The 18,313-nt window shown below is 45.3% G+C and overlaps 1 protein-coding gene across 1 annotated transcript in view; it reads left to right on the top strand.

The window, feature by feature from the left end:
• The first annotated feature begins 4,241 nt into the window (after positions 1-4,241).
• The window catches only part of LOC104932693 (contactin-associated protein-like 4), a 66,333-nt gene continuing 52,261 nt past the window's right edge, over positions 4,242-18,313 (top strand). The window contains exon 1 of the mRNA XM_027273518.1: positions 4,242-4,518. Within this exon, the coding sequence (XP_027129319.1) occupies positions 4,434-4,518 (85 nt within the window). The 5' untranslated portion in view covers positions 4,242-4,433. The remainder of the gene's footprint in view (positions 4,519-18,313) is intronic.

Raw genomic sequence — 18,313 nt, 5'->3', positions numbered from 1 at the left:
ACTTACAACGAGCTGCAGGAGTTCATGAGCCGAGTCACTTGTCAGCAATTAAATTCAAATCAAGATGAACGCGATGACACCAAAGACGTTTGTTTAGGACTGGAGCGATATTTAAATCCTGCAAGCCAGCTGTTAAAATGTGTCACTGTTTAAATAAGAGTGAGAATGAGTTTAGGAATATCTCCGAGACGTCATTGTGTACACAGAGCTGTGCTGTGAATATGTAGTGGCTCTATGGAGCTGGATTCAGGCACGGCTGTGTTTTGGTAAGTGAAGCACTGGAAAAAAAACCTTTGGCCTGATTCTGATTGAAGGTCAGGGGGTTTGAAATCCTCTGGGGACCATGAATGTTGGTACCAAACTTTATAGTGCCGTTAGCTCAGTGCGACGGGTACCCGTCGCTCTGAGCTCACCGCCAAGCTGACGAACTGAGTGTTTGTACCAACAGGCGTTATGGACTACCAGAAAAGAAGAAGAGGAGGTAACCAGGCTCAGGAGCTTCTATGGACATGATGGCAGAGGAGAAGAGAGTGAAGAGGACGCTGACGGAGGAAGCTAAGAAGAGAAAAGATCATATTTTATGGAGGAAATGTTTTCTGGGTTTCCCTCTGATGTCCTCCGGCTGCTCCGCCTCAACTCTCTGTGATTTACAGAGTTTATGATGGACAGTGAAGTAAACTGTAGCTGCTGTTAGCTCAGTTTGTTGTGAGCTCAGAGCACCGGGAGGGGAGTGTTAGTGTTTGTACCACAGGCGTCTTTGGAAGAAGAAGAAGAAGAAGAAGAGGTTTTAACCCTCAGGCTGATGGGGAGCAGAGCTGGTGTCGTGCCAGAACAGGAGCTGGGCAAACGTGCGATTCCTCTATGGACAAAATGACAGAAGAGAGCGACGAGGACGGTTGCTGGAAGAACTAAGAAGAGCGAGCAAGACAAGAGTAGATCTGGAACTCCACGGGTTGATTTGTGTCAGTATTTAGACGTGAATAATAATAAAATGAATGAATTAAAGCTGCAAGCAGCGATGGTCGGGCCCTCGCACATGTGCGCACGTCGAAATGTGCGCATGTCGAAATGTGCGCATGTGGAAATGGCCACACCGTTTCCCTAAAATTCATCATTTTGATAACTGTTACTCAGGAAGTCTATGTGAACAGACCTACCAAGTGAATTGGATGAAATCCCTAGGAGGAGTTCGTTCAAACATGACCCCTTGTCAAATCAGGCCAAAAGTCAATGGAGTCTTGTTTTTTTGTGGAAAAATCAGCAGCGTGGAGTTTGACGCTCCGTCACGGCCACGCCCTCTGATAAAAAGTTGTGAATTTGATAACTTTTCATTGTGGACGCCTTGAGAACACACACGGCAAGTTTCAAGCACATCGGATGAAATCCCTAGGAGGAGTTCGTTCAAATGCGACCCCTGGAAATGAGGCAAAAACGGGAAAAGGCCAAATCTGAGCAAAATTGGACGCCGTACGCTTCACTGTAGCCCGGGGCACCAAGAGACTTTTTTGTGCGTCTGGGCATGTTACATACTCCCACCGAGTTTCGGGCACGTGGGCGAAACCGTGGCGAGGGGCACCGGCAAAAACGCGCACCTAGGTGGCGCTGTGGAGGCGTATGCGTGGGTGCATGTGTGAGACCTCCAAAATACGTAATTTTACACCTGACATTGGGGGGGTAGGCAAATTTTCGTGAGTTTTGGGGGGGATATGGGCTGTGGAAAATGCGATTTACTCTTAAACGTCGTTCAGCGTTCGAAATACAATAGGGCCTCGCTGTGCTCGGGCCCTAATTATCTGCACATGCTGAGGACACTGGGTAGTTTTCAGTGCAAATATTCGCTGCCGGCCTGGTTATTAATCTACAGTACATTTTTCAGTGGCTGCTTCTCGTTCTAAACACAAAAACTACAGCTCCGGTATGAAACAAGCTGCATTAGTTTGTATCTCTGCCCTCTCTCCCTCTGCCTCATTCACATGCCGCCCGCCTCTCTCTAACATCCCTGTGTGGCTGCACGGTAAGTCATCGCCGGCAGATAAAACAGGCACAGTGGCGCGATCCAGGAATAGTAACGTTAACTGTGATAACGCCGATAAAGACTGCGGCATAATCTCTGCCTTCACTCTGCAGAACCGACTCAGATATTTACACGGTGTCGTGTGTGAAAACCTAATTTAGACGAGAAATTACAGCTCTCAGCTTCCCCGTCGAGACATCCGTCCTCTTCTTCACGTCGAAAGCTTCCTGAAAGTTTCCCCTGAAAATACAAACTGAGATTTTTCAGTTTATTTCAGTTTCTGGGTTTTTTATTTGATGTGTGTGGTTGGACTATAAGAGGGAGATCAATGAACACCAGTATACGATCCCCGATCCGTCTTCACTCAGTCTCCTGAAAAAGTTTTTTATGTTTTACTTTCAGACACAGACGAAGGCTTCTAGTCAAACCACGTCGGTGCCAGCCTGCAATATTAAAAGCTTCTTATTACCGAGTGCCAATAAGGCCTGCTGAATTTCAATCTGAATTTTAACACCAAAAGGAACAAGACAGACAAAAAAAACATATATCGCACCTTCACTGTCTGTGAAGCCAAAAACTGCAGTTCCTCTAACGTCCACTTGAGTCTGGCTCCAGAAGTGAGTCAGTCTCCATAAGTCCCCATGTCCAAATGTCCAACTTCACAGCAGAAATTCTCTACTGAGGATGAATTTTTATATTAAGGCTTAAAGTTATGCAGGATTAAGAGCGTGGACGCTTTGTGTTATAAAAATCAGGGTTACACAGCTAGTTAGATGTTTTTAACTTATACAATGTTTGTTCCTATTTATTACATGTCCTTAGGGCACTTCCCTTTATTGCTGTTTTCCTGAGACTGGCAGGGTAAGGTAAGGTTCAGGTTAATGTATAAATAGAGGGATTTGAGAACAGAATGGGGCCTAGGGACAGGTCAGAGAGGTGACATCTAGATTGGGGACATACTGGCTACTCATTAGGTGATATATTGAAGAAAACTGTTTAAATGCATTATATGCAAATTGACTGTTAACAATTTGCAGGGGTTGACGCAGCCCATCTTCAGGAAAATGTATAAGAACCAACTGTTAACGCTCCTCAGAGAGCCTTTTTCTCTGTAACCCCTTTAGTGTGTTGCACTGTGAAACGCTCCTTCTTGTACAAGAACAATAAATTCAATTTAAACTTCGATGCTTTGAATCCGATCCTCCTTATTTAAGGGTTTTTCTTTAAAATTCCCGTAACACTTTGATTGACAGGTGGGTGATGTTACACATGGTTTGTTTGAGCAACCAGCCTCATTTTCCCACCACTCCGTCACCGTGGTTACAATAAACAGTCGGTTAAGGTGAGACAGCTGACAGCGACTAATGACCCGCTTCACTCAGCATGCAGGAAACGGTCCATGTGATTTTAAACAAATAACGGATCTTCTCTAATTCCCATCCGTGCCTCTGCAGCTCCACGTTCAGCAGGTGAGGCTGAGCGAGTGACTTGCAGTCTAAGAAAGAAGATGCCGGTTATCAGAACACCTGGAACGTGGAGTGATACGTGCAGTTTGAAGCCTGTGGAGCTGCTGTGCTCTACATCAACATTCAAGGAAGGACTCCGGTTCAATCAAATTACTTGTTCCAACTGTTGTATAGGTGCATTTATTCAGCTTCTTTTTGGCCCCTTAGAAAAGAGATTTTAATCTCAGCTGTTACCTGATGAATTAAAAAGAAAAACAATCTCACAAGACGTCATCCTCAGGACGGGGTACAGAAATCTTTCATTCTAATTTATGCCTGAGATGAGATAAAGGAACAATACGGAGAAGAAAACCTATAATTAGATCCTGAGTAGTGATTTTAAATCGCCGTTTCCTCTCTCAGTGGGATACTTCCAATTGATTTGCAGTGACTCACTGTGCCGGGGATCCCTTTTTACCGTGACCTGAAGTGCTGCATGATGACAAACAGACTGTGAGCAGCAGCCCGGAGCCTTAATGGGACCTGAGATGGCTCTTTCTGAAACACGAACCGAGCACAGTAGCCTGCAGCGGGTTTTCCGCTGAAGGATTTTGGCAGCACACACGCTCCTCAAGTCCTTTTAATGACTAAAGTAGCTTTTACTGGAGCTGTCACAGTAGTGAGAGCTCGCTCTCTCTCCCTCTCTCTCCTCCACCCTCCCTTTGTACCTCCCTCTCCCTCCCTCTCCTCCTTCACCTCACTCTGCAGAGTGCAGCCGAACCAGAAAGTAGCCTCTCGCCTTCTCCTCGTCATCGCTGTGGAGTCAGGTGGATGTTGAGCAGACGGACGAGGCAAGGAAGGTGCAGAACATCGTCCGGGAAGTGTGAGAGCGTGGAGGAAGGAGGAAGGAGGAAGGAGGAGTAGTAGTAGGGTGGAGGAAGACCTCTTTTCCTGCAGCATCCTGTCCGATCACCATGGATCTCTGGAGTAAAAAAGTCCAGGGAATTATCACACAGGTCGTCCTGATGCTTTGCAGCTCGTACGGGGCAACAAGAGGAGGTGAGTGCAGAGAGATCGGATGTTGGTTGTCGGTCGACAGCTCTTAAAAAAGTCTAACAAAAAGTTTTTAGTCGTGCATGTTGAGTTTTCTAACAAGCTCACCGATTTCTTTTCATGCACCGATTCCCAGAGTCGGTGTAGGAAGCATGTAGGGCGGTTGCCCTTGAGCAAGTCACTCACTCAGCCTCACCTGCTGAAAGTGGAGCTGCAGAGGGTTTGTTTTATGATTTAATAATTCATAATTCAATTCTTCTCAGAGGTTTTGATGCCACAGATGAGCAGCAGGAGGAGAGAGACTAAATCATCTTTTTCTCCATCAACTTGATTTTTTTAAACCCTCTGGGACTTGTTTCATCTCACTTTCCTCCGCTCATTAAATTTCTTTGAGCAGGATTTGTAATGATGAGGCACAGTGTGAAGTATGAGCTGATTTGACACTTTGTTGAGTCACAAAACGCTCAGAAACGCGTTGGTGGAAACTCATTCCACCTATGAGCTGTTGCAACAGACTAGTAAATCGTCTGTCGGAGAGTAAATGTTTGTGTGATGCTGTGTTCAAATGTATTCGCAGTCTGTGGGGACTCAGGGATCCGTGTGAGATTACAACGTCAGGTTTATTCCCCTTGACAGACGACAGCTTCACACTGACATTATGAGCTCTGAGAGAGTCAAATAAAGGAGATAAAGAGATTTCTGTGCCCTCAGGGAAAGAGTTTGGATTTGTCAGAAAGTATAACCACAAGAACAGAACATGCAGCTGTCTCTTAAATCACTAAGTCAAGAAGAACAGTTTGTTTTTTTTTGGCCTCTTAGAGAGCAAACACACACACAGTACATCATCCACTTACTAATCTCTGATGCTCAGACCTCTCTCCTCGTTTTATTTGACTTTGCTCGAGTGCTGAGCCAGTGCCACAGGCGAGGTCTGACTCCAGCTATTTGTCAGAGTGAGCCAAAGAGGTAAAACTGTCGTGAGAGGGCAGATGTTTCTGTTTCCTGCAGCCGGGCACGGCGACCCTGCTCGGCAACTGAAGCAGCAGAGGACTCTGAAGAGGCCGATGATGCTTCAGCCTAAGTCTTCATTAATTATTATAATGTATTACTTATGTTGACGACTTTGCTAACAGCCAAACATCAACAAGGTCTCTCCTTTTCTCTTCTTGGCTTCCTCCGTCAGCGTCCTCTTCACTCTCGTCTCCTCTGCCATTATGTCCACAGAAGCTGCTGAGCCTAGCTCCTGTTCTTGCATGACATCAGCTGCATTGCTCTGCTCTTCCCTGTGGTACAAATACAAACACTCCCCCCACTACAGCTCCAGCTGTCAGCAGTTTACTTCACTGTCCATCATAAACTCTGTAAATCACAGAGAGTTGAGGCGGAGCAGCCGGAGGACATCAGAGGGAAAACCAGAAAACATTTCCTCCATAAAATATGATCCAGTTTCACCAGAATCAGTGAAATAGTTGCTGCTGTGTGACTTAGTGCCGTAAAGCGTTACGTGCTTCTCCCGACCCGGAGCCCAAAGTTACATAGTGTGACGTACGAATGACAGAGACACCGTTCAGCTGATCACAGGTCAGTGTGGATCAACAGGAGTTAGAATCTGTTAAGAACAGATCTCTTCCACATCAGAGACGCCTACGCTGGATAATTCTAGCTGACATCCACAGAAACATCTGGAGAGGAGGCCGTATATCACAAAGCGAAGTCATGTACCATTAATAATGCAGGTATGGAGGGATTCATTGCCTGAACAGCACTTGGCAAAGCAATCACGGACACGTAGTGTGAAGCAGAGAGCTGGAGAGCAGAAAGCTAAGAGGCTAATTGGATGCGGATGTGGAGTATCTGTAACCTTTCACTGCAGGTGTGGAGTTATACACAGTCACTGCAACAGATGCAGGAATGAATCCTGCTTATTTAATTGTCTGCAGTGATGTTTGAAAGATATCTGCATCCTTCGGCGCCACATGAAAACCGATTTGTGTGTTTGCAATCTGCGTGTCGTCGTGACAGACTAAAGCGGCAGCACCTGCGATGCCTTCAGGCGCGCTCTGTGAGTATTTAGTGTTGGGATTTGTCAACAAATTAAAAAAGAAAACGCTCCGTTATGAAGGTACGGCTGCGAGTACGGAGCTCCGAGCAGAGCAGGTGGAGGGAGGAGATGGTGCAGATACGGGCGATGTCTCACTACAGCAGAGCAATGAAGGCGAATGCAGCCAAATGGAAATAATGAGCGCAGGTGTCGGCCTGCAGTGATCTGGCATCGAAACGTCAAGTTCATGTTTGAGTTTAATGATCCTCTTTGTTCGGTGTTATCCCGACATCGTGCTCATTATTATTACAGCTCATCTTTCTATTATTATTCATTAACAGAAGGTCTATCAGGCAGCAGCTGAACATTTTGTCCTCACGGTTGATGTTTGCTGGACAACTTGGGTCAGAACATCTCCAGGACTGCACCTCTCGTGTGGCTTGTTTCTGGTCTGCAGTGATCAGAACCGGCGACAGGGTCATGGGTCGCCAAGGCTCCGATCCAACAGACGAGCTACTGCAGCTCAAACTGCTGAAGAAGGTCTTGCTGGTTCTGATAGACTGCCCACACTGCCCCCTGTCCACTGCTGAAAGCGGCAACAAGAACTTGGACCACGCAGCGATGGAAGAAGGTGGCCTGGCCTGACGGATCGTGTTGCGTCACGTACGTTGCTTACCTGGTGAACTCGTGGTACCAGGATAGACTATGTGGAGAAGGTGGAAGTGATGCTTTGCACAATGTTCTGCTGGGTTCTGCCATTAATGTGGATGTTACTTTGACACCTTACTTTAAGCGCTGTTGCAGACCACGTCCACCCTTTCATGGAAACTGTATTCCCTCACGACTACTAGTTGCTGCAGCTGAGCAGGCGTCCTCAGATCTCAGTGTAATCAAGCATCTGTGGGATGTGCTGGACAAGTCCGATCCACCTCACAGCTTAGAGGACTTAACGGACCTGCCGTTAACGTCTTGGTCCCAGATACCACTGCACACCTTCAGAGGTCGAGTGGACTCTGGCTCGACGGCCAATTATTTCCCGTAGACACGGGGCTGAAGTTCGCCGTGCCACTTTCTGGTAACAGGAAATAACAAGTGCGTCAGGGAATAATCGATCAAACGGTCTGTGCACACACCCACACACAGTCCTGAGGAGGTGACGAGTTACAGCAAATGAATCTGTACTTTAAATCAGCCTGTTTTGTGGTGGGCGTTCTCTTCTCCTGCAGTCTTTAAAAGTTCTCTTCTCTTCTTAACCCGTGCACACCTGCTCTTCAAAGACGTGCCGAATTGGTCCTCGCCAATTACGTGAACCTCGCAGGTCCAGGTGTGAACGCACAGCCGCTTATCTCCTCTCCAATTATCTCCACCAACGTTCCCTCGAATGCAGAAGCAAAGAAGGAGAAGACGCACACAGCAAGTGTCGACATCACACGCACACAAAAGACACACTGGTGTTGTTGCACGAGTCCCCCCCCCGCCCTCCCACGGGATTGTTATCTCATCTCTCAGAAGATTGGGACTCGGCCGAGTGTGTGTTTTTAATCTGAGCCTAATGACAGATAATACCACTGCTGTGTGTGTGTGTGTGTGTGTGTGTGTGTGTGTGTGTGTGTTTGGATAGTGAATGAATCTCAGAGGAGAAAGGTTCTCGAGTTAAAACTAATGTGTCACTAGGTGTTGCATCCGGAGAGAGACGATGCAGACAAAGTGTTGTCTGCTCTCAGTTCGGCTGCCTGAAGGTGGCGGCTGGAGATTCTGGTGTGTTTGGTCGGGGATAATATTCTAGTTTTCAGAAACCAGTTAGTCTAATTCAGCACCTGAAAAGCTGCTCAATGCAAACACACTCATGTCAAGGCTACTCTAACAGTTTAGGGTGCATTTAAATCGCCACAGGCTTGTCCGGCAGTGTGTCTATGTGTTGAACGTGAAACAGACAAATAACTTTTATCTGTAACGGCTTTATCGCGTCTGTGTTGCTCGACCGCTGCTTGGACAACGTCATGCAAGAAAACCGGCTCATCAATTGGTTTTCTGATCTTTGGTTCTCTGGATAGTTTGTTTGCTTTCCCGCTGTAAGCAAACCACACCAGGGTTTACTTGTAAGCGGACCCAGACCAGGGTTCGCTTCTTTGGTCCGCACCAGAGCTCGGATGAGCTTTCACACCTGCAACAAACTCCGTTTAAAGCGGACCAGCGCTAGTGTGAAAGCAAAGTCACCAATTAACCTGTTAACCTGATGGTTCATGCCTTTGGACTGTGGGAGGAAGCTGGAACAGCTGATTTACACAAGTGGAAAAACACTCATAAGAAATGTAAAAAGTATGAAACAGAAAAAGTTAAATTGTCTATAGTTATCGTGATAATATCGCTATTTTAATTATTTTGGCCACGATAATCTGATATTGCGACAACCCTACGACGGCCTCACTTCAATGTGAAACTACTTCCCCTCTCTGTGGTCCTCTCATGAAGCGAGCATTTCCAGACATCATGATCTGACTGAATAAAACTTCATGACATCTGCATAATGTTGCAGCCTGGTCAGAAGCACCTTGCCGCTGTGGGAGCAGTTATCTCATGTGATAAATCCAGGCTCAGGCTTTTCCCCGATGAAGTAAAAAAACTCCTGAACCCCCGTCAGCTCCTGCAGCGCGTCTGGTCTGTGCTCCTTCTGAGAAGACGAATCAATAAACCATCACATTATTACCATCACTCCATTTTTATTCACTGGGGCGTGCAGTCCTGCAGATATCAGCTTGCATCAGATGGAGAAGAGTCATTAAAGGAGCATAAACGAAGAGCTTTTCATTTAGCTGTCATTCATACTTCAGTCTCTGCAGTCACAGAGTTTTAATTTGATCTAAACTTTGCTTCACTTGAGTCATGTCATGTTCTGCTTCCCGTCAATCACCCAACACAGGCTTGTGTACAGATACAGATAGAAAGTTACGAAAGACAGGAGGCGGTTTCCTGCTGGATGTTTGGTTTTATCTCAGGTTTGATCATCGATGATGATGCAGGTTCATGTTTAATTCATCCAACAGACTGTTTTTTCCCTCCAGACTACAGAAATTTGTATTTTTTCCAGTTTCAGAGTGTAATCCCAATGTGGTAAATATGGACTCAACCAGCAGCAGCAGCTGATATCACTGACTAGTCCAGCAGCAGTCACTCTCTTCTCCTCTGCCATTATGTCCACAGAGGCTGCTGAGCCCGGTTACATTGCCCAGCTCCTGCTCTGGCACGACACTGGCTCTGCTCCCTGTAAACCTCTTCCACTAACAACCAACTCTGTAAATCACAGAGAGTTGAGGCGGAGCAGCCGGAGGACATCAGAGGGAAAACCAGAAAACATTTCCTCCATAAAATATGATCCAGTTTCACCAGAATCAGTGAAATAGTTGGTGCTGTGTGACTTAGTGCCGTGAAGCGTTACGTACTTCTGTCCATTTGAACCAGAATAACAGAGTTCAGTATTTTCCAATGAGCCAGATGTCATGAGATGAACATAAACCTGTGTGTGCATACAATCTAATCAGTCTGCAAAGTCTCACCTGTCCGTAAAGATTCATGAGACACTCGAGTTTGTGATGGTGGAGATGAGAAAAGCGAGAGGAAGCCGACGAGGAACTCCCTCTCATATTTCTCTTTTAGTGTCATTTATGAAAATGTGTGTTCAGAGAAGAGGAGCCATGAATGCCATGTGATGAAGTCAAGGCTACATTACGGCAGCGGCGGGGTGAGTTTGTAACCGTCAGTCAGGAGTCTAGATTTATTAACCCAGGCACAAGTAGTTAAGCGATAAAACCCGGGGCCTGCAGTCCATCCGTCTGAGTTTGTGACTCATTGATATTTGCTGAAGGCCAGTCCCACCGGAGCTCCGACTGCCCTAAACACACACTCATTCATCACGCCGGCCTGTCATCGCCTCAGATGACTTGTAGTTGGTCCAAGAATCTGTCAAACTCTGCTGAGGTCTCACGGTGCCGTGTCTCTCGGGGTCGTGTAGAGTTACAGCTTCAAACATTCAAACTCTCATGGCGGAAGGATCCTCGAGCTACGTGAACGCTTCACACCCGAGGTGTGATGTTTCCAACGAAGGATGCAGGTTTTAAACATTATCACTGTAAATTCTCCTCTGTTAGAAGAAAAAGATACAAGCGACGATGAAGAGGAAGAAGACGATGAAGAAAATAGAAAATGATGATGAAGAAAGAGAAGAGTGCAGATGAAGAATATCATGATGACGATGATGATGATGGGAAAGTAGATGTAGAAGATGCATGGAAGAATTTGATGATGAAGAAAAAACAAAGAGGAAGACGGCGATGGTAAGAATTATGATGATGAAGACGATGACCAAAATAGAAAATGATGATGAAGAATATCATGATTATTATGAGGATAAAGAGGAAGATGATGAAGATTAAGATGATGAGCAAGTAGATGTAGATCGTGAAAAGGAACGATGATGATGATGAACGACGATGATGAAAACGATGACAAGTCGCGATAACGATGAAGATGGTAAAGATTCTGATGATGATGAAGAGCAAGTAGATGTAGAAGGTTGTAGGTGAAGTGCTGCCAGTGTTACTAATTGAGGCTGCATTCCATTCAGGTCAAACGGAGTCAGGGTGCATGTCTTTAATGCACTAAATGGAACAGAGCCTTAATAAGTATCATTGGAAACACGTCAATACGGGTCAGAGTCGCCTCCAGGCTGAGGTCCTCCTATGACACCGTGCTCTGTCCTGGACTGCCCCCCTAGACAGGGACGTTGTGAATGAACCTCATGCAGCTGGAGCGTACGCCGGCAGCAGCTGAGGGATGTCTCTACATGCTTTAGAGTCAGTATGGTGCACTCACAATCTGCCACTCTGTTATTCTGTAGCTGAATCTACTTCTGAGACTTCTGCGGCAAAAAACATGTACCGACTCTAAAGCGCCATCTGTTCCCTCTTACACTCTGCGCCACCACGAGGGATAATTAGATCGGATGCGGTGTCTTTGGTAAATGTGAGCGCAGAAGTAATGTCACTGCTATTAAAGCCTGTAGCTGACACTGAACACCACAGGAGAAAGACGAAACAACTGACGAGCTGTGTCATGATTCGGTTAATGAGACAGAAGAGACCAAAGAGAGCACCTGCACTTCCTCCAGAGTTATTCGGAAACTTTCTCCTCGTCTCATTTTTAATGGTCCTTCAGGTCGGGGTCAGTTACAGAACAGCAGCCCAGCAGCTGAAAGAGATTCAATGATGAATCCACAACTCTAACCTGCCGTGGCCCCGATAGACGAAATAAATGATTCTGGAGAGTTTTATTACATTTCACGGCTCTTTTAAATAGTTTTTTCCTTTTTGCTGCAGCCTACCTCTGTTATCATACACGCCAAGGACCGACCTGTGATCAGGTGAACGGTGTCTCTGTCATTCGTACGTCTGTTCTCACACTATGTAACTTTGGGCTCCGGGTCGGGAGAAGTACGTAACGCTTTACGGCACTAAGTCACACAGCAGCAACTATTTCACTGATTCTGGTGAAACTGGATCATATTTTATGGAGGAAATGTTTTCTGGTTTTCCCTCTGATGTCCTCCGGCTGCTCCGCCTCAACTCTCTGTGATTTACAGAGTTTATGATGGACAGTGAAGTAAACTGCTGACAGCTGTAGCTGCTGTTAGCTGCTGTTAGCTCAGTTTGTGAGCTCAGAGCATCGGCGGACTGTTAGTTTACCACAGGCGTTTTGGAGCACTGGTCCGGTGAGGTTTTAACCCTCAGGCTGACGGGCAGAGAAGGCAGTGTCGTGCCAGAACAGGAGCTGGGCAATGTAACCAGGCTCAGCAGCCTCTATGGACATGATGGCAGAGGAGAAGAGAGTGAAGAGGACGCTGACGGAGGAAGCTAAGAAGAGAAAAGGAGAGAGTGAGCGAGCAAGAAGCCGCCGGACAAGAGTAAATGTGGGACTGACTTTTAGTGGTTGGTGAGAGCTTGGTGAAATAAAAGGCTGAAAGACAGACGCCGAGCTGGGCTGACTGCTGCTGGACTAATACTCGAGTACAGCTGTCCATATTTACCACAGTGGGATTACACTCTGAAACTGTGGGGAGCTAAATCACGAAAAAAAATACAAATTTCCATGAAATGCCACTTCATGAAGAAATATATTTGTCAAGAAAAGTGTGTCTGACAGTGTCATTGCATGCTTGTAAATTTCTTTCTGCTTCTCAGCCGGATGCGTTGTTAAATATGCATAAGCAAAGCTCTGCATATTTATATATATATATTTAAAAAAAAACGTTATGCTGAGCTCGAGCAAACTGTAACACAGACTGGAGAGAGTCTGGGTGGAAATTAGAGGCTGCAGGGTGAAGTTTAGGAGTCTGTCCTTCAAACACAAAGTCTGGGTTCAGGCCTTCGTGTCGATAGGGTCCTTCTGAAATACAATGTGTGTGTGTGTGTGTGTGTGTGTGTGTGTGTGTGTGTGTGTGTGTGTGTGTGTGTAACACTGAACGTCTGCCAACTCCAGAAGTGCTGATCAGTAGCTTAGTTTGCTCATCTACCTGTGAACACAGAAAGGAGACGTTGATTAACTTTTCAACAGGTGATCATGTCATTTTTGTCTCGGGGCTGAAGCTAAAACATGAAGCCATGATGCTGCAGCATCGTGTCGACAGCCACGCTGACCTCCACACACACACACACACACACACACACACACACACTGTCTTTGATGTTTATGTATAATTTAGGCTGCCTCGGTGCTGTGAAGGCTGAATGAGTGCATGTGGCGTGCGCTGTACTAAAACCTGGATGGTACAGAGACCAGCTGGCCTCAACAGCATCGGTAAACATTGTGCTGAAGTTCTTCTGCTGGTGCAGTGCAGTCTTGTTGTTGTTGTTGTATCGTTTGACTCAATGGAAGAGCCTGAAGACAAAATGACAGAAAGTGTTTGAAACGACGGTCGCCTGCTGTGACTAAATACCACGGTCGTGTCCGTATCATTAACGAGTAGCTACCAGCTATTTTGAAGACAAATAAAACTTTGGATTCAGTTAATGTTTTTTTTTTACATTATGAATAATAAACAGTGATCCCAAACGAGCTCTTTCACCATCGCAGTAATGATTTTTTTTTGTTTGTTTTTCCTCCCACATCAATCACTCCACTGAAAAAAAGGCCTCGTTCAAGGGCACGTCATTGGTATTTTCTCCTGCTGGGTTGGTGAATAAAGTCTGCACCGTACAATGTTTTAATTGTTTTTACACAAGAACCTAAAAACACAATGACAAGGACTGGAAATGAACAAAGTGATGAAATAAATGGAACAGACGAGTAAATAACAGTTTGGTTAGTTATTAAAGTTATTATGAGTTGCCACCTGACAAAAACATTCTTCTTACAGTAAACTTGATTTTCTAAAGTTTGAGAAAGAACATCGAGTTCCCCAAACAGGAAACCGATGCTGATGGAAAGTTAGATGATTTCCACGACAGTACGTAAGAAAACGCAAAGAAACCTCTGCGTCCTCCTCATGCACGCTCAGGATCTCAACGGATTCCCTCAAAGATACAGGGACATCGCTGCAGATCCATTTTTAGGATTTCAGATAATGTTTTAAGAAACATCTGGGTATACTGGTGCTAGCTTTGGAGTAATGGATCCAATGGAGGAGAATAAATATATGTTGAGTTTGTCAGACCATGGAAGAAAGTGTTATTAACCATCCAGCCAAATTGTCAGACCATGGAAGAAAGTGTTATTAACCATCCAGCCAAATCTGAATGATTAAAAAATATCGACAATTTTATGAAATTAAGTGTCAAAATCAGGTAAAAATTAATTCTCAGCTCAGGGTGGCCTCAGCGTGTCATCGAGCCACCCTTTAAGGACCGCCCACAAAATCCTGAGACTGAAAACTGTTTGAACCTCTTCAGTGACATGTCGTTCAAAGTCTTTTTTCAGCAACTATTTTCCAACATATCTGATGTATTTTGAAAGAAATCTAGAATCGCTTCTACACTTTAAGATGCTGTCAGTCTGTCGCTGCTCACAGTAAGAGGTGAGATAATTAAAGTTAAAAGAGCTTCAAAACATGAAGTTATAGGGTTATCTCTTCTTTTTGGGTGTCAGCTGTGAAGAGTCCAGTTCAGAAGACGGCACTGACGCAGATTATTTCTTCTGGTATTGATAATATCTTTTCCCCAGGGCAGCAGAGACGGGTGACTGAGTGGATACAAAATGAAAGTAACGTAAAAGATGAGAGGATGGCAACTGATGTTTGCTTGAGTTGGATGATAGTTTGAGAAGAGGAGAAGGTTTTAAAAGAGCAATCCAAAAAATAGATAATTATTCATGAGCAGAAATTAATTTAGAAGAACGGATAGCAGATTTTCAGTGAAGCCAACACAACAAAGTGTCTTGTGTGCTGGGAGAGCAGGGAGAGATGTTGACTTGCATGACTTTGCCTCGATTAAAAGTCTGTAACTTTCTCCTCCAGGAGCCAGATTCACGAACCTTTCCAGCTCTGCAGCTGTCGAGGATTTCATTTTTCTGGATAAAAGGTTTGCCTGACTGAGTAAAAAAAGGTTTGCAGCGGAGTGCCTCTCTTTGGGTGATCAAAACAGCAGAATCACATGGAAAATGTGTTTCTGACGTGATGAAGACGGCGCTCTTGACACGCTGCCACAAACTTCCTACACACTACAAAGGCTGCTCACTGCTTATGCGTCCCAAGGTGCCTCTGTGTTTTTTAATGCCCTTGTCCTAAATTGGATGTGTGCGAGGCAGTGTGAGGAACACTTAAGACATGCTTCAGTGAACACAAGAGCAGCAGCAACAGGAAACACTTCTAACTTTGGCTGCCTACAGTTTCTCTGTGTGGTCTCAAAGTGTTTCTGAGCTTTTTGGGACCACAGACTGGCTAAAACCTGGACGGAGTCTCCGTGACGTCCCCACAGACTGTCTAAAACCTGGACGGAGTCTCCGTGACGTCCACGCAGACAGTCTAAAACCTGGACATAGTCTCCGTGATGTCCTCGCAGACTGTCTAAAACCTGGACATAGTCTCCGTGATGTCCTCGCAGACTGTCTAAAACCTGGACGTAGTCTCCGTGACGTCCTCACAGACTGTATAAAACTTGGACGTAGTCTCCGTGACGTCCTCGCAGACTGTCTAAAACCTGGATGTAGTCTCCGTGACGTCCTCACAGACTGTATAAAACTTGGACGTAGTCTCCGTGACGTCCTCACAGACTGTATAAAACTTGGACGTAGTCTCCGTGACACCCTCACAGACTGTCTAAAACCTGGACAGAGTCTCTGTGACGTCCACACAGACTGTCTAAAAACTGGATGTAGTGTCCGTGACGTCCCCACAGGACATTTGAACATGGGGACTTATGGAGACTGACTCATTTCTGGTGCCAGCCTCAAGTGGACGTTTGAGGAACTGCAGGTTTTAACACTTCCCTGGCATGTTCCCACTGAATCCTTTATAAATTGCAGCAGAGCTGCGGCTTGTTTAGCTTGAATGAATCATTTCATTAAGAAGTGACTGACACTGATTGGGCACCAGTTTGACTTGCGTGAGTGTTTTATGTCCTGACGTGTCCGCCGTCCTCCCAGCTCACCTGTCCGACTGTAGACAGGAGTCTGTCTATCAAACAGTTACTGAGCTGTGAGGATCAGCACGTCCACGGGGGGCCTGCACGCTCCTCCCGCCCTTCATCTGCCAGTCATGAACACATCCGAGCCTTCTGAAGCTCGTCCAGTCAGCAGCTCGATGCAGTTTATTTCAGATGTTCCATATTTTTAGAAAACGATTATACAATTTCATAATTTTCAAGAAATTGTGAATGCGTTGGCATGGCAACATGTGGAACATGCAATGCAGAAGCAATCTTTGTGAAGCTTATCATGTTTGGATGTTCAACTGGGTCACCTTATTCACTCTTTTTTAAGAGTATTATGGTGCTGTTATAATGCATGACACCCCACTGATAATCTGAATATGGTACAGACGTGTTCCCAGGCTCTGGGTGCTTCTTTCTTGCACAAACATACTGAAAAACATCCCACAATCACACATGCAGATGCAGAAAATGCCCCCAAAAAGCAGCAAACTCTGTGAAGTGAAGTCAACATGGAAGTGTCAAAAACTGCAGTTCCTCATAAAGAAAGGACTCCAACTCTGTTTTTTCCAACTCAAAAACATCGGCAAAAAATGTTACGGATGCAACGCTGTTTTGTTCCGTCCTGCATCAACTTCAAACTCCACCTGGAGCGTTTAGACTTTGTTTACTTGCTCAGGTTTGGTTTTCCTGGTATATGAGCTTCTAAATATGCTTCTGCATGTGTGAATATGCTACGTAGTTCATTTGTTTCTCTTTTGTCTGTTTTTACGACCGGCAGTTTGTATTTTATTTTGAAAATCCACCGGATTTTCTTTGCTTTTTCTGTGTCTGGCTTCCTGTCAGCTTGAGGTGCTCTGTGAAAACTGACGCTCGTATTCAACGTGGAGCTTCTGATCCGGACCACGGCGGGTTTGAAACATTGAGTTGAATGGCCGCGTATCGTTGCGGCAACTGCAGCCAAACGAAGTGCGTCCACTCCCGGTGGAATCTGGGGGATAGTCACTCTTCTGTGTCTCTTCTCCAGCTTTAACTAACACAGATCGAAGGTCACACGTTACACCTGAGTTACACTGGTTGCTAGTTGAATGAATCACCTATAAAGCTGATCCCACTTTATATTTCAAAATAATTGTACCCCAGGTGGCACGGTGGTGCAGTGGTTAGCGCTCCCAGTGTCTGTGTTGGATGTGATCTGGCGACTTGTCCAGCATGTACCCCGCCTCTCGCCCAACGTCAGCTGGGATAGGCTTGGGTTAGGTCCGACAGCTGTTTTTAACTAATTTTTTGGAGCGGAATCCAAAACTGATCTCAGTTTCTCTCTATCACATCAAGTTTTTGAACTATAGGATCCCTGTTTTCTTAAAAAATATATGAAAAATACTGTACTGAATAGATATGCGCTTGTTTTCACTAAACCAAAGTCTGTGCAATGATCTTTTTGGGGATACCAAACGCCAACTGTTCACGTGTTCCTTTGGTCCACATCCGTAAACTCTCCACACACTGCGTGAGGGGCCCATGGCTTGTTGTCTTGATCTCTAAGTTTTACTTTAAAATATGTAAAATATGCTTGTTGGACAAATGCACTGATGTTTGCTTTCCTCTGACTTGCACAAATATAGCAAAAGGAGTCAGGGTTGTTCAGGCTTTACGACGAGAAGAAGCAGCAGCAGACATGATCTGGAACAAAGGAAATATATACCTAACACTAAGATGGAAAAGTTACAAGCTTTGAAAACTACAAAACCTACAAGGTTAAAGGAAAAGCAGCACAGATCCTCTTCATTCTACTGTGCCAGCTTTCTGTTTGCAGATATTGACAGTACTGATCTATTGGGAGCTGCACACACCTCTCACCGCACTGTCTCAATGTGACTGCACAGACAAGTTGCCACGTAGCTGTAGATGAGTCCAATCGTTGCTGTGGAGAAAAAAAATTGACGTACTGCAATTTTGGAATCAGCATGCCGATTTTCGTTTTAATCAAATCTAACTCAACAGAATTTTTTTTCAAATTGTTCCCCAGTGTAATGGATGGATTGTGTCTTCTCAGTAAGACCTCTGAGGGTGAACGAACATGTGCAGTTTCGTTTCTTCCTTTGGGTAACGATGGAGTCTTTGC

Source organism: Larimichthys crocea, chromosome XXII, assembly GCF_000972845.2.
Source record: "Larimichthys crocea isolate SSNF chromosome XXII, L_crocea_2.0, whole genome shotgun sequence".
Taxonomy (NCBI): Eukaryota; Metazoa; Chordata; class Actinopteri; family Sciaenidae; genus Larimichthys; species Larimichthys crocea.
This window is presented reverse-complemented; position numbering and strand designations above follow the sequence as displayed.